The sequence below is a fragment of the Neopelma chrysocephalum genome, unplaced genomic scaffold (genome assembly GCF_003984885.1).
Source record: "Neopelma chrysocephalum unplaced genomic scaffold, ASM398488v2 Primary Assembly neopelma1_75, whole genome shotgun sequence".
Taxonomy (NCBI): domain Eukaryota; kingdom Metazoa; phylum Chordata; class Aves; order Passeriformes; family Pipridae; genus Neopelma; species Neopelma chrysocephalum.
In genome coordinates, this window is record NW_020897736.1 from 4,758,871 (window position 1) to 4,781,853 (window position 22,983).

The 22,983-nt window shown below is 42.0% G+C and overlaps 3 protein-coding genes across 5 annotated transcripts; 2 read left to right on the forward strand and 1 right to left on the reverse strand.

Moving 5' to 3' along the window:
- Window positions 1-6,946, forward strand: BLOC1S6 (biogenesis of lysosomal organelles complex 1 subunit 6). Its single transcript, XM_027688600.1, has 5 exons — window positions 1-224; window positions 941-1,085; window positions 2,144-2,231; window positions 2,813-2,899; window positions 3,663-6,946. Exons 1-5 carry the CDS (start codon window positions 161-163, stop codon window positions 3,780-3,782), a joined length of 504 nt encoding a protein of 167 aa, XP_027544401.1. The 5' UTR covers window positions 1-160; the 3' UTR covers window positions 3,783-6,946.
- Window positions 6,947-9,029: 2,083 nt separating this feature from the next.
- On the forward strand, window positions 9,030-19,838 carry SQOR (sulfide quinone oxidoreductase). Of its 3 annotated transcripts, XR_003534989.1 has the most exons (11): window positions 9,030-9,084; window positions 12,202-12,453; window positions 12,796-12,966; window positions 13,398-13,451; window positions 14,976-15,170; window positions 16,061-16,270; window positions 16,751-16,934; window positions 17,767-17,834; window positions 18,735-18,913; window positions 19,259-19,404; window positions 19,635-19,838. XR_003534989.1 is itself a non-coding variant. In XM_027688397.1 (10 exons), exons 2-10 carry the CDS (start codon window positions 12,220-12,222, stop codon window positions 19,314-19,316), a joined length of 1,353 nt encoding a protein of 450 aa, XP_027544198.1. In that variant the 5' UTR covers window positions 9,030-9,084; window positions 12,202-12,219; the 3' UTR covers window positions 19,317-19,838. The 3 variants fall into 3 exon arrangements, 2 of the variants coding, with proteins under 2 accessions (XP_027544198.1, XP_027544199.1); XM_027688397.1 differs by having other exon boundaries at window positions 19,259-19,838; XM_027688398.1 differs by lacking the exon at window positions 9,030-9,084 and adding an exon at window positions 9,091-9,115 and having other exon boundaries at window positions 19,259-19,838.
- Window positions 19,839-19,978: 140 nt separating this feature from the next.
- LOC113969985 (nicotinamide riboside kinase 2-like) lies at window positions 19,979-22,887 on the reverse strand. Its single transcript, XM_027688400.1, has 8 exons — window positions 22,586-22,887; window positions 22,345-22,435; window positions 21,894-21,939; window positions 21,567-21,753; window positions 21,346-21,417; window positions 20,577-20,683; window positions 20,286-20,377; window positions 19,979-20,175 (listed from the first exon to the last, which is right to left on the reverse strand). Exons 1-8 carry the CDS (start codon window positions 22,609-22,611, stop codon window positions 20,170-20,172), a joined length of 627 nt encoding a protein of 208 aa, XP_027544201.1. The 5' UTR covers window positions 22,612-22,887; the 3' UTR covers window positions 19,979-20,169.
- Window positions 22,888-22,983: the final 96 nt, after the last annotated feature.

Genomic DNA, 22,983 nt, shown 5'->3' on the forward strand with positions numbered 1-22,983 from the left:
GGTGCGCAGCGGCTCCTCTCTATGGTGCGGCGGGGCGCGGGGCGAGGGGCGCCGGTCCGCCCCGCTCGGTGAGGGCACCGGACCCGCCTCCCTCCGCCGCGGGCTCGGCCCTTGCCCTGCCGTGCCCTGCCGTGCCCGAGGGGCGGCCGGAGCGGCGGCGATGAGCGGCGCGGAGCGGCCGGAGGAGGCGGCGGCGGCCGCGGGCGGCCCCGGGCGCTCGCTGGGTACGCGGGGGGCGGCCGGGCCGGGCCGGGCCGGGCCGGGTGGGTGTGGAGGGGCCGAGGAGGGACTGGGGCCGCCCTCGGTCCTGCGGCCGCGCTCCCTTGGGGCGAAGGGCGCACTGCTGCCGTCGTTCTCCCCCAGGCTGTGGGGCCTGCGGGTTGAAGGGTTTTATCTTCCAAGAGCTCTGCACGCAATAAATAATAACAGCGCGCTAATACGGAACTTACAGCAGCTCTTAACCGGCTCCTGCAAACTCCTGGAGTTCAGCACGTGGTGTTTCAAGGTCTTCGTGTGTTTTGAGTGACAGGCGAAGACCTTCCAAAGGCCTGGTTTGTTCTCTGACTTTAAAAGCAAAGGGGGAGTGTTAATGTTTAGATCTTGATGCATACCCAGGACAACTGATGTTGCCCCTTTTCTTCCTCAGTAGCCTGGAGCATTTGGGGTTTTTTTGTAAGATGTCTTTGGAATACTCTTATTTCCCCTCTTTCTATTCAGCTGGTTTTCAGACAAAAGGGTTCACCAGGAAGCTCATGATATAGGACAGGGAATTAGGAAGGGATAAAGAGGGGGAGGAAAAAGGAAGCACAATTGGTTGATAAAGTGCAGAGAATTGTAACTTTAGTGTTGAAATAGTTTTGATTTAAACAAGAAAATATAGCTGCTGTAAGTGACACAGTGTGTGCTGACCTGTCACATTCAACCTTGCTGTTTGCTTTAGGCCCCAGTGATGCATCTCCAGATGAAGGAGTAGTAGAAGATCTGCCTTTAATAGATGAGAAAGCTGTGGAGCAGCTGACTGAAGGACTGATTTCCCATTATCTGCCTGATCTTCAGCGATCAAAATCAGCACTGCAGGAACTTACGTAAGCAGATTTTTAAAACCAACTTCATAGACATGCACACTTTGTTTGCCACTTTTTTCAATTTAATGTGCCAGCTCCCCTTGACTGCAGTAGAGCTTATCACAACATTTCTGTGCCCTGACTGGAGCAGCATGAACAGTTAAGTGATCTGCAGGAGTACTGGTGGTGTATAAGCTGCCATGTAGCCTGTGAGAACTTTGACTGAAGAATGTGTAACACCAGAACACTGAAATCCCCTGAGCTGCTATAGCAGAAGACATGGAGATTTCTTAAACTCTTGTTCCCATCTGTAGTGGAAAGTCTGCTGAAAGCTGGATTTATGTCACTTGTAGAGATGCAGTTTGTATTCAGAGCAGCTTGTAGTGCAGTGAGTTGTTTGTTGTCCAGTCTCTAATCTCCGTTGCAAAAGCTACACTTGAAAAATATAAGTAAGGAGCTAAATAGATGAGAATTCTTTGTACATTGATATCTCAGTGATAACTGAGAGTGGTTGATTTCAAATGCAGACTGGGTCTGCCATGGGTACAGAGATACTGCAAAGCACTTTACACAGATCCATCTCAGGTTCTGCAGGGTACATTGGTTTGGGTTTCACTGCACATGATGTGATTATGCTGCTGCCAAGGACAGCCTGTGTCTGGAGAGACTTGAGCTGATTTGTGTGGAATGGAGGATCCTTAATAAGCACCAAGGATCCACACAAGTTCTATACAGAAATAACTTGGTCCTGCAGTGTAATGCAGAGGCACCCAAGTGGAAAGGCGAGAGCTAATTGTTTTTCCTTTCAACCACTGCAGCCTGGAGAGTGCCTCTTCAGGGGTTTTTGGGTACTCATCCATGCTGTATGATGCCAGATGAATTCATGTACTCAGCTGGGATTTTTCTGAAACCATTTACTCATGTCTTTATTGAAATGACCTAGCAATGCATAAGAAGAATCTGATATTGAGAAGTGTGTATTTATATTGTTATGATCAAAAGTCCTATTTATTTAAAGGGCTGGTTGAAAAGCATGTGTACTGCTTTACTTTGGGTTTATGCATCTTTTTTTGTTTTAGACAGAACCAGGTGGTATTACTAGAAACATTAGAACAAGAAATTTCTAAATTCAAAGAGTGTAACTCCATTCTTGAAATCAATGCTTTGGTAAGTACCAATAAATGCCTTTTTAAATCCCTATTAGTGTAGGTTTTTCTTGCTGAAGCATTAGTAGCAACTTATGTATATTCCTTGTTCTTAGTGGCCTACAGGAAGAAAACCAACCAGTTCAGATATTTGGGACAAATTGTTGCTGAAGAGGGTGGGAACCAGCATATTTCCCTTAAATAGGAAGGGCACTGGGAAGAGAGGGCAGGCTCAGTCAGCCAGTGGTACTAAGACTAGTCATTCAAAGCCAGTAGCCAAAGCAAATGTATGCCTTTTTCTGGTAGGACTGAGCTCTGTGCACCTCCCAAAACTAGCAGGAGGGGTGCATGAAACACTCATCTATGGTGCATGGAGTAGTAATATTTTTATTCTGTATAATGAATTTTAATTTGGTAGATTACTGGCTATTCCTGTTGAGATATGGTATATATTGATACATGTAATATGTAAATTTATATATTCGATGCATCAGCAAACTGTTCTGGTAATAGCTATGCTTTTGATTGCCATTTTGCTCTGTAGCTTTATAAAACAAGTATTCCAGCTTGACAGTCACTGCTTTAACAGTTGTGTTTTTTAAGTTTTCAGAGGCTAAACACTATCACAACAAGTTAGTGAATATTAGAAATGAAATGATGATGATCCATGAGAAGACGTCAAAGTTAAAAGTGAGTGGGATAAATATTTTTACTGTCCAGTATAGATAATTTCTTATGTATTATTGACTACCAGCTTTTCTTTTGAATGCATGCTGAAAGTTCTGATTAAAATAGAATTGTATCTGAAAGGATGTTTTCAGTAGCACCAAGCCATGTGTGTTTTTAAACTTTCACTTACTCCTAAAGCTGCTTAAGCAACTTTTACATCTGAACTACCAGTAAATCTCAGTGTTGTCGTCATGTTTAGGTGGTATAAGAATCATGCTTTGTTCTGTCACTTAATCCACTCCATTCCAACGAGTTCTCTTTGTTATTTCAGTTTCTTTCTAATGAAAACTAGATTGTCATAAATGTAAGAATTGCTCCTTTGGTTTAATGTGCCAGTAACAATAGTGTAAGTTCACTGACTTCGTGCTATGTAGTCAGGTTACATTCTGGCAAGTCCTTCGGTATGTTGAAGGAGGAGGATTTTCCTCCAAGAGGATTTTCTCTTGGAGGCAATAAATTGCATAGTAATCACCTTGTCTGGTATACTCAAAGGGTGACTTTCAGTGAGACTGAAGGGAATCCAGTTTGCATTTTCCCAGTGCAGATCAGACTTGCCACTTCTGAACAGTGGGCTGCAAGTGGGAGGAACGAAGCAAAAATGCACAGTTCATGCAACATTTGGTCATAAAGAGGGTGGATTGAAGAAGGGAAGGGATTTTGTTGGTAGCTCCAACTTAAATATATCTATAAAACTTACAATTATTTTCTTGTCCTTTCTGTTTAGAAAAGAGCACTTAAGCTGCAGCAAAAGAGGCAGAAGGAAGAACTAGAGCGAGAGCAGCAACGTGAGAAGGAACTTGAAAGAGAGAAACAGTTAACGGCAAAACCTGCAAAGAGGACATGAAAGCAGAGCATGCAACAACTTGTCTGAATTAATGATTTCTGCATTCTCTGGGATTAAGGAGACTTTGCATAAACTGGGCTATAGCTGTTACTGGCAACCTATGGTAATACCCTATGGTATTATAAATTCCAGAATGGTAATAATAGTGTTGGTAACACTCACGTTTTTTCATTTCAGCCATTCAAGTTGCCTTCTTTTGTAATGCTATGCAGTTTGATATTATTATAATGTAAGTTAATTTTTTATATATATGTATATAGGAGAACTTAGGCATCATAATTTTAAATATCAATTTTTTTTTTCATCTGTCCTTCTGGTGTTTGGAATTCTGAGAGATATTTGATGACTGGTACACGTGTTTTTCAGACAAAATACAGAATACCAGTTAAAGTTCCCTTCTCATTACTGATCTTCAGTGGCTGCCTGTTTCACTGAGACTGCTTTGTTTCAGGCAGTTGGGATCTGCCTTTGATCACAAATACTGACTTTTTGTGCAGCCTTAGTTTGGTCCATCTCTAAAGAACTGAAGAAACTTCCAGTGTATTTGCCTAAAAACTCACTTCATTGCTGCAATCTTATTTTTTTGGCATCAAGTACCCTAAAAACAGTTTTAAAGTAACTTCTGAATAAGTTCCCAGCTGAATTGGTTGGCGAGGGGCAAGCAGAACACGAAAGATTGTCAAAAGTGATGTGTGCACGATGCAGAGATTGATGAATTTGTGCCTCCACAAACATTTGAGTCAAACCAGGGAACTGTTGCTTCTGTAATGTGGTCTAAGCATATTTTTTGTGGGATTAGAAGTCACAGTTTCTTCGTCTTGTGTGACAAAATAAAACATAACCATAACTAAACAATTTCCACTTCAGTTACCTGTAGGAAAACTATTGCATTTAATGTTTTTTCCTTAACAAATGAATCATTTGCACTTTGGGGCAATGTAAGAGAATTTTTGTTATGCTGTCCTTACCCAAATTGATTATTATTACTGTGTACTGATGATAAATTTGAATGGAGGTTGATATCCATTTCTCTGAATGTAATTCCTGTCTTGCAGCACTTGGTGTGAACTCTCATTCCAATGAATGTACATGTTGTCTAGACTGGTAAAAGAGCTTTAAACTATTTGTTCCTACAGTCTAACTAACTAGCTATTTTATATCTGTGTTATTTTTTAAGTGGTAACGTAAGTGGTGTGTTTTGAAGTAAGATAAAGGATAAGCTATGTAAAGTTTTCCATAAAATATGTATGGGAAGATATCAGAGGGGCACAGGCAATTTTACTTTTTCTTCTGTTTCAGATTACTTTTCCACACTGTACACCTGCCTGGATTCTTCTGTATTGTAATTTTCTCCTAATTTCCTGTTCTTAATATTTGTCATCTTTTTCTAACAAGTACCCATCCAACATGTAAGGTAAACTGGGATAAAATTTAGGGGCAAGGAGAACAAACTACTTAATGCTTACCTAAAGTCTGAAGAGACATTGAAATGCTGTTACTAAGGCAGTAATAGATTAAAACTTTCCACAGGTATTTTTCCCTTAAGTTGACTTGTGTCTGTTACTTGCCAGTGGATTGTTGGCCTGTGCTGTGGTTTGTATGTATTTCTAAGAGAAATGTAAAGAATTTCCACAGTCCATTTTTTGGAGCAGAATGTACATAAGTAAATGTTGTTTAAATATTTTATTTTGTAATGTAACATGAAAATCAGATTCTGGGAATTTAAACAGTTCTCATTAAAGTATAACATAAAACTAGATGGCTCAGTATCCAAATCAGCATTGAACTCCTTTGGTGTTTCTTGATTTGTGTTCCCTCATCTAGAATCCAGTTTACTGTGTCAAGTTGTAGTCCCTCTCTCTGTGAAGAACTGTGGGTGTTTTTTTTGTTTTGTTTCAAAACTCTTGGCTATTTTACTGAAACTAGAGAATTCTAAGCACAGAAACTGATGCTTTTGCAAGTGCACACTTCAGCATTTCTTTGGAATAATTTGTGATCAGAGGAAGAAAAGCTGACAGTGCTTGCCTGAGGAATCACATACACGTACATAAAAACGTAATTGATTAACTTTTTATATAAAAGTATAGTAAAATCTGTTTTTTCTATGGATAAGGAACTAATTTTACTAAATTACCTTTCTGTAATAAAGGGGAAGACGTGAATAAAAATATATAGAGGGAAGTTTGTTCAGTTTACGTAACTTTTATTAATGAGCTCTTAAATTATTTCAGTCAAAACTACAATTCATTATCTCTGTAGAATGTTGTTCTCCCAAATACTCTTGTATCTTAATGCATAAAAGTAAATGCTGCACTGGATGAGTTTAACAATACTGGCATCTAAACTTGTGTTCTTGCATTAACATGCACAGCTACAACGAGTAATTCTATTGCTGTATACATTTAGTCTGGCTTGATTTTATAAAAAATTACTTGTCAAGTAGATAAATCCAGTAGTATTAGACATTTCTTACTGAATTTTTATCCTATCCACATGAGAAGGTGTAGTTAGCTGCATTTTTTTAGAAACAGATAAAATGACAGCATTAAAACAATTTGGGGGTTTTTGTTCTATTTCATACTCAGTGTACTCACTTGTTTTTAAACTATGAAGTCATAGCAGCAGAAGTAAGAACTTAACTGTGCAGTAACTATTTGAATTTTTATTTTGTAAGGTTCTACAAGTTTGGGAGTTACCATGGCTCACTGGGGAATCTTGGTTTCCCATGCTTTTATCTTTGCTGTTGTTAACATTTGGGTTTCCCTACCTATAACTGAACAGCTTTGCATGAGACAATTTTTAATTCAGTGAAATCTGGCTTTGTCGCTAATAGGGATATTCGTAAGATGAATATTTGTTTCCTTTTGGAAAATGGCTACAGAATATTTTAGCTGGTTTTACTCTGTGTGCTGTGACCTAAATGATAATAGCGTAAATAATAACATAAAGGCTGTTTCTGTAGCTGTTCTGTTGGAATTCCAGCAGCTGAGAGAATTCTCTGGCTGATTTATTCTGAATTATGCTTCAGTAGACATTTTCTGCCACAATTGCTTGCTTTGCAACACTGCTGGCTGTTCTTTATTTTAATTCTGAGCTTGGTGCTTTAATGTCTCACCTTGCAGGGGTCAGGTTTTTTTAAACGTCATTAAATCTGATTGCTTGTTTGATCTTTGTTGGATTCATTATGTGAATATAACAAAATTCCTGCTAAAAACTGTGCAGGACTTGCAGTTAGTGATGTAAATCTGTAAGAATACAAATTATAGCAGAGTAAATATTAATGTGGCTATTCATGCCAGGCAAAACAGTACACACTAAGTTTCTCAGTGAGGCAGCATGTGAAGGTAGCAAAGACGGTTTGATTTATTTATTTCTTTATTTATTTTCAAATCAAAGCTTAAGGTGAAGGAAAGAGTTGGGTTTGGCCCAAACATCACTGCTTTCCAGTAATTTGAAGTACATTTATACTTACTTTAATCTTCTCAGTCAATTTGTAGAAAAACAGGTACCAAAACTGGACAGTGACATCCCCACCACCACCACTGTTCTGTCTTCAACCCATCCTTTGTGATACCAGCACAGCCAAGGACTCTTACGATGTGACAAATTCAGTTTTCTCAGATCTTCTCTACATAGGTAATCGAACTAAAACCGATGGGAAGAACAACTGTATTAGAGTCACAGCAGTGCTGGTGTGGAAAATTGGAGAATTTTAACTGTTTTCCCTCAAGCAGTAACTTGACAACAACATACCTGGGAGGTTGGGACTAACTCGGGTTCACAGTCCAAGTTGTTCATGAAGTGTTGTGTGGCTTCAAAGCACCGATGTTGGCCATACCTGATATATCAGTATTTCCTTCTTGGTTTTGCTCCTGTCTATCAGTTTATCTCCATGATGTCAAGTCATGGGGTTTATGAAAGGAAGTAGAATAGGGGGCATTCCAGGAAAGCCTGGTTGCCTGGAGAACAGGGAGTGTTATCCACTGCTCCCACAGCCACCCTGGGGTGCCAGTGGCCCGGGCAGTGTGTGCCCAGCCTTTGCACAGCAGCTCCCACCCTCTCATCCTGCCTGGACTTTGCTGTTTTGGGAAGGTTTAGGCAGCTCTCCCTGCAGCTGCAGGAGGGCTCTGTGCTACAGGTGAGGACTCTCTTCATGTTTGGTTTGTGAGTTCTGTTTCTAAGTTATGGTATTCATTTGAGCAATTTTTTTTAATTAAAATTGCAGACCATCTGTGTAAGAAGTCAGTGGGGAAATATGCATGGGAGCATAAAGAAAATATTTTAATATTTAAGGACAATCCTAAAAATACCTGTTTTAAAAAAAACAATACGACCATTTTCTTCTCTAATGGACTGAGATGAAGATTGATCTCTTAGAACAAAAAGAATGGGAAAAAGGCTGTACTCTGGCTATACCAAGGCAGCTGGGAAGTCGAGAAACTCTTAAAAATTATAAAAGTGGGCAGTCTGGGTATTTTTAAAGATGTGACTATAAACTATGGTGGGGTTTTTTTCTCTTTAGAGAAGTCACTTGTATTAACAAAGATGCCTAATCTCCAATCAATATTTTTAAAGATATTGATTGTGTCTTCTTTCAATACATTTTCTGTCCAGTAAAACCCATGAAATGTGGGTGTTCAGCAGCGCTTTGAAAAGTGAGCCTTTGCCTCTCACTGGGAATGCACTGTCACCAGAGCTCGTTTATTATTAATTCTTGATCTAGTATGTGGTTTGGTGCTATTTTATTAAAGTTTAATAATTTTGGCATTTTCCTGTCTTGATTAAGGTTCAGGGTTGCTGCTCATAGGTAACCTGATGAAGTTCAGATATGGAAGTATCAGTGGTCACTCCGTCACACCTACTGTAGTGGTTGTGATTTTGGTTTAGCTCAGCATGGCAGAGCGACCTCTGCCATGTGGGTGTAGGTGGGACTTCTAGGCTGGTGCCAGCAGCTGGGTTTAGACCAGGAATTGGCAAGAGTCCAGGTTTAGGACTGGAGTTTCAAAACTTGAAGAGAAGCGCGGAGTTTGGAGCTGTAGGTGCGGTCGGTACCCGGCCGGAGGGGAGCGCCCGGCTCAGCAGCTCGGGGGGCTCCTTGGGGCTGCGAACACACGGCCGGGCCGGGCCGGGCCGGGACAGCCCAGCACGGTCCGGTCCGGCCCTGCACGGCCCTCCCGGCCGGAGCGCGGCCTTTGCCCGCGGCCGGGCAGCGCCGCTGCCCCGAGCTCCGCCCCGCCGCTGCTGCCGCCGGGCCCCGCCGCTTATCGGGTCCTGCCCCGCCTCTGCCCGGCGCGGCCAGCAGGTGAGTGCGGGGCCGGGAGCGGGGCCGAGGGGTCAGTCCCGCCGGGAGGGAGCGGAGGGGCCTGGGCAGAGGTGCCTGGGCAGAGGTGCCCGGTTCGCCCCGGGCAGAGGGGCCCGGCCGCGGGGTCGCCCCGGCGGGAGGGCCGGGGAGGGAGCGGCGGGAGGGCCGCGGGGGGAACGGCCCTGCCCCGGGGTTGTGCCCCGAGCTCCGGGGTTGTGCCCCGAGCTCCGGGGTTGTGCCCCAGCCCCGGGGCTGTGCCCCTGCTCGCGGGCAGCCTTGCAGGACCGGATCCCTCCGGTCTCGGGAGGGCGAGGGGTAGCGGGTGCCGTAAGCCTGGTCTGTGGGGCTCGTAGGCTCCGCAGCGGGGTGAGGGGTTGCATTCTGTGCTCGCACATGTGCATGGGAGGAATATTTGAACTGCTAATCTGGGGCCAACTGTTTAAATAATAGTTGCAATGATCTCGTTAGTGAGACTTTTCTAACTTCGTTTGTTCCAACTCCCTGCAAGAGATTGTTCATGAACTGGCTCGATGAAGTTGTCAGGCGTGGGAGCTGAGCATAAGGGAGGTACTCCGGAGAGGAAGAAAGTCTAGTTGTCCTGAGTGTGTCTGCATGAACTGCCATGCTGCAGTTAAGTGTTTGTTCTGGGCACTAGTCGAGACAGTGCCAGTGCTGTAACAAACCACAGTGTCCTGAAAGCATTTGTAGAACAGACTTACCTCCCCTGGTGACAGAACAAGTTTTAAACAGCAGAATTGTCCCAGGCTAATCAGAGCCCTCGATAAGGTGAAATGTACTGCAGGCTTTGCCTTTCTAGGCAGTACTCTGAGACTTGTTTATGGATCTTCGTTAGGAATGTGATTTCATGCTATATAAGGCCAATATCAACTGTCATGGTTTGTTGTGCATAGTTTAAAGGATGATGGATAAATGTGCTATCTGTTAAAGCAGTCTTCTAAAAGCATAACATTTCAGCTCAGTTCAGTAGGTTAGCTGTGAATTTTCTCCTTTACCTTAATTTTAGTTCTGTAATTCCCCTGTTCCTCTGTCTCCTGAGTCCAAAGGAGAGAGCTGATGTTGTTGTTGACTGAATCGATAGTTTGGCTGCTGCCTGACTTGGGAGTTTAATAGGAAGGGTTTTGCTGCTCTTTTTAAAACAGCTGTCTACAAATGATTGTTTCTATACACTCTGAAACCACTGAGAAGCAACATAATGCAGCATTTGCATCAATTACGCTGCTGTTAGTTAAGGAACATCTTGTGTGTGCTTAGAAGCATACTTACATAAAAATCTGTGTGGTCAGAGAGGATGATTATTCCTTAATTAGCATTACAAAAATGGAGTCTTGTTCTCTTGGTCCAGAGTGTGTTGTCAACCAGCAGGCCACTGGATATGTTCTGTGTGCTTAATAAACCCGAGCAAAATTCTGTGTTCATGAGCTTCCGCAAACAGGATGTCGCTCTTAAAACTGTCTCTCAAGCAAAAGTCTCAAAACCTTCTCCTCACAGTTCGTCTCTCTGATTTGGAAGGAACAGGACACATCCTCATGAGATAACTTTTATATCTAGGCCTAGAACAACAACTTCTTCCTCCTGCACTGACAGATGATAAACAACCTCCTAAAGTGAAACGAACTTATCCTGGAGTTGGGTGTTTTGTTCTGAATGGGGAGGGGATGGGCAGAAAACGTCTGCATCTTGGAAACCTTCTGTAAAACAAAATGATTACATTTTTTTTTACAGTGGACACCTCTGAGATTTTCCCCTCTCAGTCCCAAATTAGTTGTAACTCTGAGGATTAATAATGGAACATTATGAAGAATTCAGGGTACACAGAGGTGACGAATGTTAAGATAGCACATGAAAATGCAGAATGAGTTGCTCAACTACATCTAGTGTAGTGGAGAATTTTTGAAGTTGACCTTGGAAGATTTTCCTGAAAACACTTGAGGTTTCTGGTCTAGTTTTCAAACTCTGGTCTGTAGGTACCATAAATGAGTTCTGCTCTTTTTAAGTGAAAAAGCCTGATGACTCAATGAGTTAATCAAAGGGGAGCAAGTACAGAACACAGGAAAGTCTTGTCATAAGTTGCTTTTCATGATATAATGCTTACTCATTCTTTACTGGTGATGTGGCAATAAGGAACTACATTAAAATGAGTTCATACCTGTTACATCACTGAAAAGCTAAAATCTGATATTCAGTGCAAACATGTGCAAACAATGGATTTAGAACAGGAAAAGCTCTTGCTCCCTCTAACAGAGGGAGGGAGACTTATGGGTTAATCTTGACTGTCTTCCAGGTAACGCAGTTGCATATCCAGTGCTACAATTGCCAGGATATATCACACTTTAGGGTCCTGGCTCTCACTTGCCAGGTGACAGCTTTAGCAAGGCAAGTATGGGTTTCTGGCCTTTGTTTTCAGCTACTCTGCTGATATAAAAGCAAAGAGGTGACCATGGATAGAGAACTAAGTATTTTGAACATACTCAAAGATCTCAGATCTAGGGAGATGTAAACTCTTGTTTCATTGAACTTTGTTTTCCTGTCAAGCTTAGGGCTCACTATGCCTTTGCTCAAAGCACCATAGGACCTGGCATGCTCACCCTAAGGGCTTGCACCCCGAGAGGCAGCGAGGAGGGGCAAGTGCTGGTACATCCCAACTTTAAAATACAAATGTAAAGATGTGTTTGGCTGACACGTTACAGTTAGTGGGATGGCACACAGTATGTTCACACAACTTCCTTGTTCAGTATTTCAGTGATCTACACCACCTTGCAATTCTTGTTTGTTTTTGCAGCCCTCATCTTTTCAGGATTGTAATATTACACCTGGGGTTACAGCATATGCACTGCCTCTGCTACAGGATCAGATGGACTTGCTTGCTACAATAATCAGAAACTGTTCTGTTGCTTGTATGAAATTTCAATTTCATGGCAGAGGCCATGATGGACCTTTTTTTTTTCTTTCCCAAATTGATTGCAGTCCATTTTCAAATTAGTGGTTTAACTGCAACAAAAGGTTTGGTATTATAATTATTGCCCTGAAGACTCATCCAAGCATATAAATAAATTCTACCTTCTGTAATTGTTACTGATGCCTTTCCTTATCTCGTAGCTTCCCATTTTGTGAAAGATGTCAGCAATAGGAGTAGTGTCCTCCTGTTCCTGTTTCCGTCCTGGTGTATGGCTGCTGAAATCAGAGATGCAGAAGATGAGCTCCTTTGGCTTACATACAGCAGCCAGGTGTGCTGCCAAGGATTACTATGAAGTACTGGTGTTGGGTGGGGGCGCTGGTGGAATTGCCATGAGTGCTCGGATGAAGAGGAAAGTGGGAGCAGGAAATGTGGCTGTTGTTGAGCCAAGTAAGGTGAGTCTCCATCAGCTGTAAAGCATTGTAAAGAATAACCCTTTTTTTTTACATATGTCACCAGATTGGTCTGATTCTCATCCCTCTCCAGCCCCACATTTCTAAATGTGGAAAGGAAGCCAACTAACCATCTTTTAAAAGGCTTTGCATGAAATTTGTTACTCCGTGAGATGTCTGCATCCCTCCAGCTTTGTCGTGCAAAACTCTCGGTTATTTATACAACTTCTTTTGTTAAGAATAATACAACATTAAGGGCACATTGCTTCCTATGTGGAGTGATGTGCCTTCATCTTGAAGTCTTTTTAAACAGTTCCTAAATGTCCATTTGGACTTTTATTTCAGACTCATTACTATCAGCCGCTGTGGACCCTGGTTGGTGGTGGTGCAAAGCAGCTGGCGGCTTCTGCACGTCCAATGGGAAGTGTAATGCCCAAGGGTGTGGAGTGGATCAAATCTCGAGTTACAGCATTGGATCCAGAGAAGAACTGTGTCTGGCTGGAGAATGATATCAAGGTAGAAACATAAAGAAAAAAAAAAAAAGGAAGTTTTTTCCATCCCCTTGGAACTGCCTATTGAGACCTCTGTCATCGAGGAGGCCAGGAAATTCCACTTAGTCTTATGAGAAGTATTTGATCCTAAAATCTTTTTCTAATAAAAATTTTAGTAGGTTACTAGGTTAGAATAGAATCAGTTTAAAATATTATCATAAGTCTTTGCCCTGTTAATGGTGAAAAAGATGTTCAGATGTTTTGCTCCAGATGCCTAGGTTTGTGTATAGCAAAGTCTGTGTGTGTAATGCAGTTTGCATTTTAATTAGAATGCTTAGGGCTTAACTTATATTACTAATGCTCCCTAGATTTCCTTCCCTTATGACTCTATTGCTGTCAGATAATGCTTTGGTTTCTTTGTCTAAATACTTCTTTTTTTTTTCCCTTACACAACAGGTATCTTACAAATATCTGATAATTGCCCTTGGAATTAGTCTGCATTATGAAAAGGTATTTTGTTTTATAGTAATCATGTTTTTACTAGTTTTAAGAGCATCACGTACATTCATTAAGGCCTTTCAGTACTTTTTTTACTGCAAGATATTGAACACTATCTGAATTAATGAGCCAGAAGACAGACTAATGACTTTACCACTTCCACAGATCTCTGTAATAACGCAAATTACCCATGGGAAGGTATTTTAAGACAACTTTGTTGCATCTCTATGGCAATATCAGCAGATGGGGCAGCAAGTTAAATCTAGAACTTAAAGGCAGGCTGTAATAATGAGATAATAAGGCATGTTGACTCTAGTCCAAAGCATCTCCAATGTAACAGAATGAGGAACACACAGCAGTCAGTAAAATCTGTCCTGCAGAATTAGTTTGTCCTACCCTCACCTTTCTTAAAGGATGCACTTCAAAAGGAACCAGTGACTTACCACACCTGTGTTCAAACAGGCCCTGACGTCCTTCCCTTATATTAAATTTCCTGTACACTTCATACAGTGGCACTCAGAGGGAAATGTTGGCACAAGAATGACCACAACAATGTGTAGGAGGAAGAAAACACAAAAGCAAGATGATTGAGTGTTTGGACTCGCGTGGTTTTATCCTGACCTGAACATGAAAATTTGAGTATCTCTTTGAAAAGCTCCCAAGATATATGAAAAGCAAGAGCCAGTCTCAGTTAACTGCAGTCACACAGATAAATTCTGGTGATTAGGTCAGTGGAATGAGGAGTTACATTGTGCTCAGTGACCCTCAGTCTTCTTATATATCGCTTTAGTACAACCTGATAAAAGTAAATTCAGTGTTCACTAGTAGAAGCTGTGTAATAGAGTTAATCACTATTCTTCTGTAGTGAAAACTCACAGTAACAGATTTATGTGGCTTTAAAACACTGGATTATCCCAAACACATTGTAGTGCACATAACATAACTCCATTTTCTCACAGAATTTCTGCATTCCATTATTTTTAAATGGGTTCAGCTCCCTTCTTGAAAGCAGATGCTCAGGCCTAGTAACAGTAGTAGGGAAAAAATTACTGGAGACAGTTTAGTTAAAGTAACTATAGGCAAACACAGGTATCTGCAACTGACTACTGAAAAGTTTCATTCAGTTTATAAATTTTCATAACACCTTTTTTTTATTGTGGTTTTTACCTGTGGTGACATAGCAGCAACTTTATATATTCTTACTCTGAATTTCATGCACTAGTCTATAAAAACTTGGGTCTGGGTCTGCACTGAAGATTTATGCTCAGATGTTGCAGACCAAAGTAATTTCATATATCTACTGTTATAAAAGTTATATCTACTAAATGTTATACCTACTAAATATCTACTAAATTCCAAAGGAAATACTAGTTTGATTGCTAGGCTTATTTTTAAAAATACCAACTAGCAGTAACCATGGGCTTTCTTTTTTTTAGAAACTTCTTATATAGCTCTTTCTCAGTCTGTATTTCCTACTTGTCAATGATGACAAAATTTTTGCCACCTGTACTTTAAACCTTCATTTCTTTTTCCTAGATCAAAGGCTTGCCTGAGGGTTTTGATCACCCTAAAATAGGTTCCAATTATTCAATTCACACGGTAGAGAAAACATGGAAAGCTATACAAGACTTTAAGGAAGGAAATGCAATCTTCACTTTCCCAAATACTCCAGTGAAGTGTGCAGGGGCTCCTCAGAAAATCATGTATTTATCGGACGCGTACTGGAGGAAAGTAAGTATTTTACCCTCTCTGCCAGTGCTTGTCCCTACAGTTGGAAGGAAGGCTTGTTCTAAGGGTTTCATGTTTTCTTTAAAACAAATATAAACCACATGAGAGGACTGTGACTCAGGATTCTTAAAGTGAGTTTCTTTTTCTATTATTAATGTCTAATGAAGATAGGTAAATGGATTGTACGTAAATATTTAGCGTATGTTTAATACCAGAGAGACTTGTAGAATTCAGAATCCATAAGGAAAGAACTGCTTACCTGGCTTCTGGTGAGCTGCAGATAGAACTGTTCTCAGCCTGATTTATAACTTCAGGCCGTGCACTAATGGAACATTGGCTGGAATTAACTAATTCTTGTTACTTTAAGTACTTGATACCTGTTGCCATTTGTCTTTCAACTAGTCTGAGAAGTGGCTATGCTTGCTCCTTGGAGCACACAATCAGGAGGAGTCTTAGCCAGGCTGTTAAAGCAAGCCTGGTGAAAGCAAAACACAACTTCAAGTGGAAGTGTCAGGCTTCATATGCGTTTAAGTGTCATGAGTTGTCTACTGGGTGAGTACCTGAATAAGGCATAGAAGTGAAGGTTTCAGAAAGCTATATAATGCTAAGCTGCTACAAATGTTTAACCTGCACAGAGCAGTTCTTCAGTGCACTGCAGCCACCTCTTCTCACAAGCAGTTTGTGTGGAATGTCTTCAGTACCTCACTGAAGGGTCTACCTTTTAATGTGGTGTGAAATAGCCCTGTCTGAGACTTCTAATGTTAATACTTCATTAATAATTGAACTGCATGAATAGTTCTCTCAGCTCTTTACTAGTGCAGCATAGTTCTTTTGTCTGTGCTAGCCTGTCACAGCTTCTTAATAGAAAAGGCTAATTTGATCTCTTTCTGCAGACAGGAAAGCGTTCCAAAGCAAATATCATGTTCAACACTTCACTTGGTGCAATTTTTGCTGTTAAGAAGTATGCTGATGCATTGCTTGAAGTAATAAAGGAGAGGAATATTGCTGTGAACTATAAGCGTAACCTTGTGGAAGTTCGAGCAGACAGGCAAGAGGCCGTGTTTGAAAACTTGGACAAACCTGGAGAGGTTGAAGTTCATCAGGTCAGGAGCTTTCAGACCTGTAGTTTGGTTCCATTTCTTTTCCTTGTGTACTGTAACGTAACTTCCACGCTATAATAACATAATGTCTGCTTTTTTGTGTACTGCTGTTCCTTCCTGAGAGTACCACCTCTAATTTTAGCAGAATATTTAAAAGTTTGAAACTAAGGTGGAGAGAAGAAAAAAATATGTCATAAACTATGCCTGGAATCCTGTATACCATGGGAATGTTTCAGGTGTGGACGGAGGAAGGCAAATTGCTGTTATGCCAGTCCAGATGGAGTTCCTTGATAAGGTTCATGTTAATTAACTGATGTGCTTGAAATCTGAGAACAAATTTTCATTCTATACACTTGTGTTTAAAAAACCAAACCAAACACAAACCCAAGAAACTCTCCCCACACTGTGCTTGTTGCCTTATATCGACACAGATAGAGTTTGCTCTGATGAACTAAGCATTGAGCCTCTTTTCTTTCTGTTTAGTATGGAATGCTTCATGTCACACCCCCCATGGGGCCACCTCCTGTACTCATCAACAGTCCTGTCTCAGATGCAGCTGGCTGGGTGGATGTAGATAAGGAAACTCTACAACATAAAAAGTATCCTAATGTCTTTGGCATTGGAGACTGCACCAACCTTCCAACATCAAAAACTGCTGCAGCTGTAGGTAAAGTTGCATATCTGTGTGTTTGTGGGCATAATGACAAGTGTGGAGTCACAGTAAGCCTTTTGTTTAGTTTGCTACCCCCAAGGTCTTGACTTCAATTTTGAGCTTTCAAAAAGACCAAAGTTAACTACAGACCATGCTAATGCCACTAACCCACACAGTTCTGTTGTTCCAGATACCTCACACATGAACTAATTCTATTTTCTGTGTTCACAGAATGACATGACTGCATTATTCTTGTATTCCATCATCATGCAGTAACAAAACTTTCTGCTTTATCTTAGCACTTCATGCATATGTGTCAGCCAGCTGATAAGTCACTATCAAAAAATCACATGTTCTGTCCCTGTAGCCACTGATTCCACCATAAGAACACTTTGGGTATATGGTCTCACAGCGGAAAAAAGGCAAATAAAAGGGTGGAAAAAAAGAAAGGGTATACACTATGTTATTGGTGTAACTTAAGAAAGGGGAAGTCAACTATTTCAGCAAAGGGGTCTACAATACTTCCCTCACAGCACTCAAAATGAAAAAGAAATTCAGTGTGCCAGAATCTCAGTGTTTGTGAAGACTGAGCAAGTATAATTTATTATAAGAGAATGGGCATAGGCTAAGAATATCAGCTCAAGTTTCATTAAGCTTAAGCATGTTCCAAGCAGCGAGGCCAAAGCATTAGTCCATTTTTCTTTTAATCTGGGACTGTAAACTTACATGTGAGTTCAATTGCAGCTGAATTGTCCAAAAAAATGCCTGGCTATTAGTGTTTGCTTTAGTAATGACAATTGCTACCTGAAACAAAGCCTTAGTACGTTTTTTTTTCTCTCTTACGTAGCTGCCCAGTCTGGAGTCCTTGATAAAACTATTTCTCTGGTAATGAAGAACCAGTTGCCAGCTAAAAAGGTACTCACAGCTCTTGGTTTTTTTACAGCTCTTGTCTTACAGATAAATTATCTTGAATGTTTTCTCCCTTCTCATGCAGGAAGTCTTGCAAGCAGCTGAACCGTGTGAACAGGAAGGGAGGAAGGGTTTTGCAGCAGCAGTTGGGTGCTAAATGGCTCCACGCTGCATGTCAGAGTAGTCACTTAGTTGCACAATTCATGCTCTTGATACTGCCACTAAAAACATTACCTATTTGATTCCCTGACTTCTGAGTTGAAAGAAGCTTAAAGGCTGCTTAGTCTGGGTTCTCCACCAATGCAGTGATTTATTTAAACTGTTGACTATCAACCCCTACTCCAGGAACTCTTGCAAACTTGCTTCCCCTGTCGAAGTATGATCTTTTAAGGAGTTAAATTGAAAGTTTTGTACTACAGCTGTTAAGCATGTAACCATGTCCAAATTTCAGAGGCTTTACTTTCATTCTACATATGGCTTCTGAATTAATATTTGTTGGGGCACTGACCTGAATGTCCTGCCATCTTCTGGAAATTCTTGCAGATTCAAGATCCTGTTTGTGCCTGTTGAAGCAAACACCAGCTCTCATCCTGATCTACTGGTCACCTGTTCTGCTGGTTACAGTAACCAAAAATTAGTGACATAAAGCCCTATTGTTCTAGGTTAGTTCTAATTTAAGCAGTGTTGTCAAGCAAATCTACATTTGAAATAGAGGGGCTTAATACTATGCTTATTAAACCATAATCGGCTTAGCAGCCTTCCAACTTCACTGGTATTAAAACTGTAAATGTAAATGCAGAAACCTCATAGTAACTTAATTTTGAAATATGTTAACCATATGGCTTGTAATACCTCAGCATTTAGGCTTTGTTCAGCTGAATGAGGAGTGGGTATTTTTCATTGCAGTATGATGGATATACTTCCTGCCCGCTTGTAACAGGCTACAACAAGGTGATTCTAGCAGAGTTTGACTACAATGCTCAGCCTCTGGAGACCTTTCCCATTGACCAGAGTAAGGAGAGAGTAACCATGTACCATATGAAAGCTGATATGATGCCTTTGCTCTACTGGAATGCACTACTTAAGTAAGTATTTCACTTCTGCAATCAGTCAGAAAAAAACCCAACTGTTCTAGTTTAGTTCCTTCCTGGAATAGAAGCAAACCAAGTACATCCTTAGTCATAACTAGGACCTGGACCTTCTGAGGATTATGGGCACTTTGATAGTAACAGGGGTTTGCTCAAGAAGAACAGAGCTGAATTGCAGAGAAGGGCACCCATTGCCCAACTGAAAACCTCACTGAAACAAACCTCCAAAACAATCCCTTGTCACTCATCTTTTAGCAGTATATTTCTTACAGAAATAAAGAAAAACTCTCCCCAAATCCTATTTCAATAGTAGATATACAAAACAACTTTCTTTGTTTTTAGGGGATACTGGGGAGGACCAGCTCCTTTCAGGAAGCTGATGCATCTGGGCTTGAAGTAACTGCTTGTTCTTGGTGTTGGTCAAACCTGTTTGAAGAAAATGGACTGGTCTCACACTGATCAATATCTTCCCTCTTGGAATACCTAATAGACATTTTGTTCTTTTTTTTTAAAAATTTGTCCTAAATTTACTGTTCCCCCTATTAGGGACTGACCCTTCATGTGCTCTTCGATGTAAGCCAAAGCCTTAAGCTACTGTATTTACAGAGGAGCCTTAACCTACAAAACACTACAGAAATTTCTAGCACAATCAATACTTTTAAAGCTGTTGTGTATGTAAAATTTTCTTCCTTACTCTCAACTGAATTGTCTGCATCCAAGATCAACATGTGAACTGGATTTAAGAGTGATTCAATGCTAGTAAAATGGCCTGAAAGTCTCCTATTGTTCTCTAATTTTTTAAGAACAAAATCGACCCTAATTTCTAACCACACCTGCTGCCTAATTATATGGATTATAGAAATTCATGCAGGGTACTGAAAGTAAAAGAAGTGTATGTGTATATGGATACATACACACACTCTCCCAGGACAGTTGTGCCCCTTCACATCAATTCCAGTATAATGTTTTAACTTGTGTCAGTAAGAACATCATGAAAAGAATTCCCAGGAGACTGGGAAAAGACTGAGATCATCTGAGACGACACACTAAACTGAAGCACAATTTAGGATCACAGACACAGGGGGAGTGCTTTTTAATTATGACCACGTAGAACTCAAGTTTTCAAGGGAAGGTTGAACAAAGTTGAACTTAAGAGTTGAGTCTTCACAGAAGCTGGAACTTTAGTGGCAGTCAGGTAGACAGCGTGGAGCAAACAGGAGTTATCTTCATTCACAAGAATCAGCAGCAGCAGCTTATTTCTAAACAGAAAGATAGAAGTGAACATATTTCAAGTTACAGCTTCATGCATTTTCAACACAGGCTTTGAAAGAGTTGCCTCTGAATTGCAACTATAAGCATGAACACCTACCTGGGTGTTAAGTAATTCTTCAATCTTATTCTGGATCTGCCCATACACATCATTAAACAGCTCCTCCTTTGATTTTGTTCCATTCAAGTGCACTGAAAGTAAAGTAAGAGAGCTATAACTGAATGTCTCTAAGTTTGCCAGATTTTAATTCAAAAAGCAGGCACCTGACTGGTATGAGAGAAATACACTCTCTCATCTGCTTCATTCACCTCTTCTCATGCATCTAACCAGTATGTATAGAGCAGGTCTGAAAAGCAATCTCATGAAGTGCTTTTGTCATTAAAGACTTACCCACATCAACTCCAAGTTCTTCCATTATCTTCCTGTGCTTTACATACATAGGCCAAACGTGGCCATCAAACAGTCCAGGTGGATCTGGTACAGTGTAATTCCTTGAACTGTAAATGAAGGCATTGTTACTCAAAAGTAGTGTAATTACAGTTCTAAGAAATGACATTTTACTCAGTTTCTCTACACACCAGCCTGAGCCTGTTCCCTCCAATGTAGTTTCTGAGCTTATGGAAAGTCAGTATTTAGCAAGAGCTGCAAGCACAAAAATACCCAAGTAAGTTGGAATTTGATGGGCAGGCCCAAAGAGTTCAAGATGCAAAAAGAGTTCCCAAGACAGACTGATCCAAACATTGATGAGTAAACTCTGAAAGCTATAGCAGAACTTTGGGTAAAACAGCTGTTTACTTATTTGTCTTGAAATGTAACTTCAAGTTAAACACATTTCATTTGCATTAAGAGCACTGTATATGTACAACAATACAGCCAAGAGTAAACTCCCACATAAGTTCAAGATCTGGGAACCCTATCAGTGGAAAACCAGCAAGGGAAAAGACTAGTGAAAGGTCTGTGCAGATACTGAGCATTACATACACAAACACAACAGCTTGGTAGGAAGCTTTGGGTTGGTTTACTGAAGGAAGCTACAGTCTTCTAATAAAACAGCTAAATTAGCATTTATGCCTTCTTATCTAAAAGCTTCAGAGAAACAAAATCTTGAACAGAGTAAGATGTTACTGGCTAACAAAGAAACTCAGAAAGACAGATTTACCTTCTTCTCCTTTTGCACTCTTCATATGGAATGGAAAGAAAGTACCGATGGTGGAATACGTCAATCAGTGGCCTGAAAGAGACACGTGTTTGGTTACAGTAGAAAAAAATGGAGAGGTGAAACTACATCCATTTCCTGTACCTAGAGCAACCTTCAGACACCTAATCTCAGCAGTAGTACATAATGTAAAAGTCAAAATGTATGGATGCATATTTGATTACCTGTAGGTGTAAAGCAGGAAGCCTTCAACGATAAGAATATGAATTGTTTCATCTCCTCCTTCCTTATCTGGCAAGATCTGGGCATCCAGTGTGTTGTTGATCCCATGAGAACGTTCAAATTTGACTGGGTTTTTTATCCAAGCATTTATGGTGCTCATCATGGCTTCCATATCTAATGCACTAATCACTAAGACAAAACAGACAACTATCATTAAGCAGTAATTAAATATTATCTAGTAATACAGTCAGTACAAAACAGTGCACATAAAGAATCAAAATACTCCAAGTTTTTGAGTTATGCTTTGAAATACGGTAAGAAAGGCTTACCATCATACTGTTTAAACCCATCTTCAACTTCTATTTCATCTTGGGGCTGAAACAGCAATAAGAAAAAAAACAAAAAAACCCTACTTGGTCAGGACAACTACCGAGAAGCTCAATACCCATTTCAAAGCAAAATCCAAGACCCAAACCCTGAAGCTACCAAAAAAAAGGTTCTTCACCCTCCACTAGGTTCCTTTGCATGCAGATAAAAACCAACAGTACGAGGCTCAGATAAAGCCGCTCGCTTCTCTATCTTCCCAGCGACACTAGCACACCGTGCAGCCCTCCATGGGGACGGAAAGTCACCCGGACACGCTGGAGCGCTTATCCGCCGGGCGCACGGGCCCAGCCAGGCTCTGCAGAGGCGGCGCAGGGCGGGCACCGCGCCAGCAGCGCGGGCGGAAGCCCGCGGGGGTCACCCCGCGCCCTCCCGCGGCCGGCAGGGCCCGCTCACCTTGAAGAAGTCGTCCTGGTGCACCACGCTGCAGTTGGGCAGGGCCCGCATCAGCCGCCGCGTCAGGGTGGTCTTGCCGCCGTTCGTGACCCTGCGGCGAGAGCGCGGCCGTCGGGGAGCGCCACGTGGGGACCGGGTAACCCACACACCCCCCGGCACTGCGGCACCGAGAGGGCCGGCGGAAGGGACCCGCGCCCGCACCGCACCCCGAGCCGCCCCCCGGCCCGGCCCCGGCTCTCACCCGCCGATGCCGATGATGATGTTCATGGTGTGTCCCGCGGCCGCCCGGCCCGACTCCTACCGCCTGTCCTGAGGGGTTGGGAAGGGAGGGGGGGACCCGGTGTCTCCGGTACCGGCCGCCTACGTGCCTGAGCCGGGACCCGGGCAGGGGGAGGAAGGGGCCGGAGAAGAGGAGAAGGTGGAGAGGGGAGAGGCCAAACGTCAACTGCTGGTCCGCGCCATGGTGGCTCTGAGCAGCAGCAGGGCCGGTCCGCGCCGCGCCGCGCGCTCCGCAAAGGGGGGCGGCTCCTCCGCGCGCGCGCCTTCCCCTCGCGCCCCGCCGCGCCCATTGGGCGGCCGCCGCCGCCGCCCGGCCAATGCGGAGCGGCGCGGCGCGGGTGCCTCGCGGTGATTGGCTGC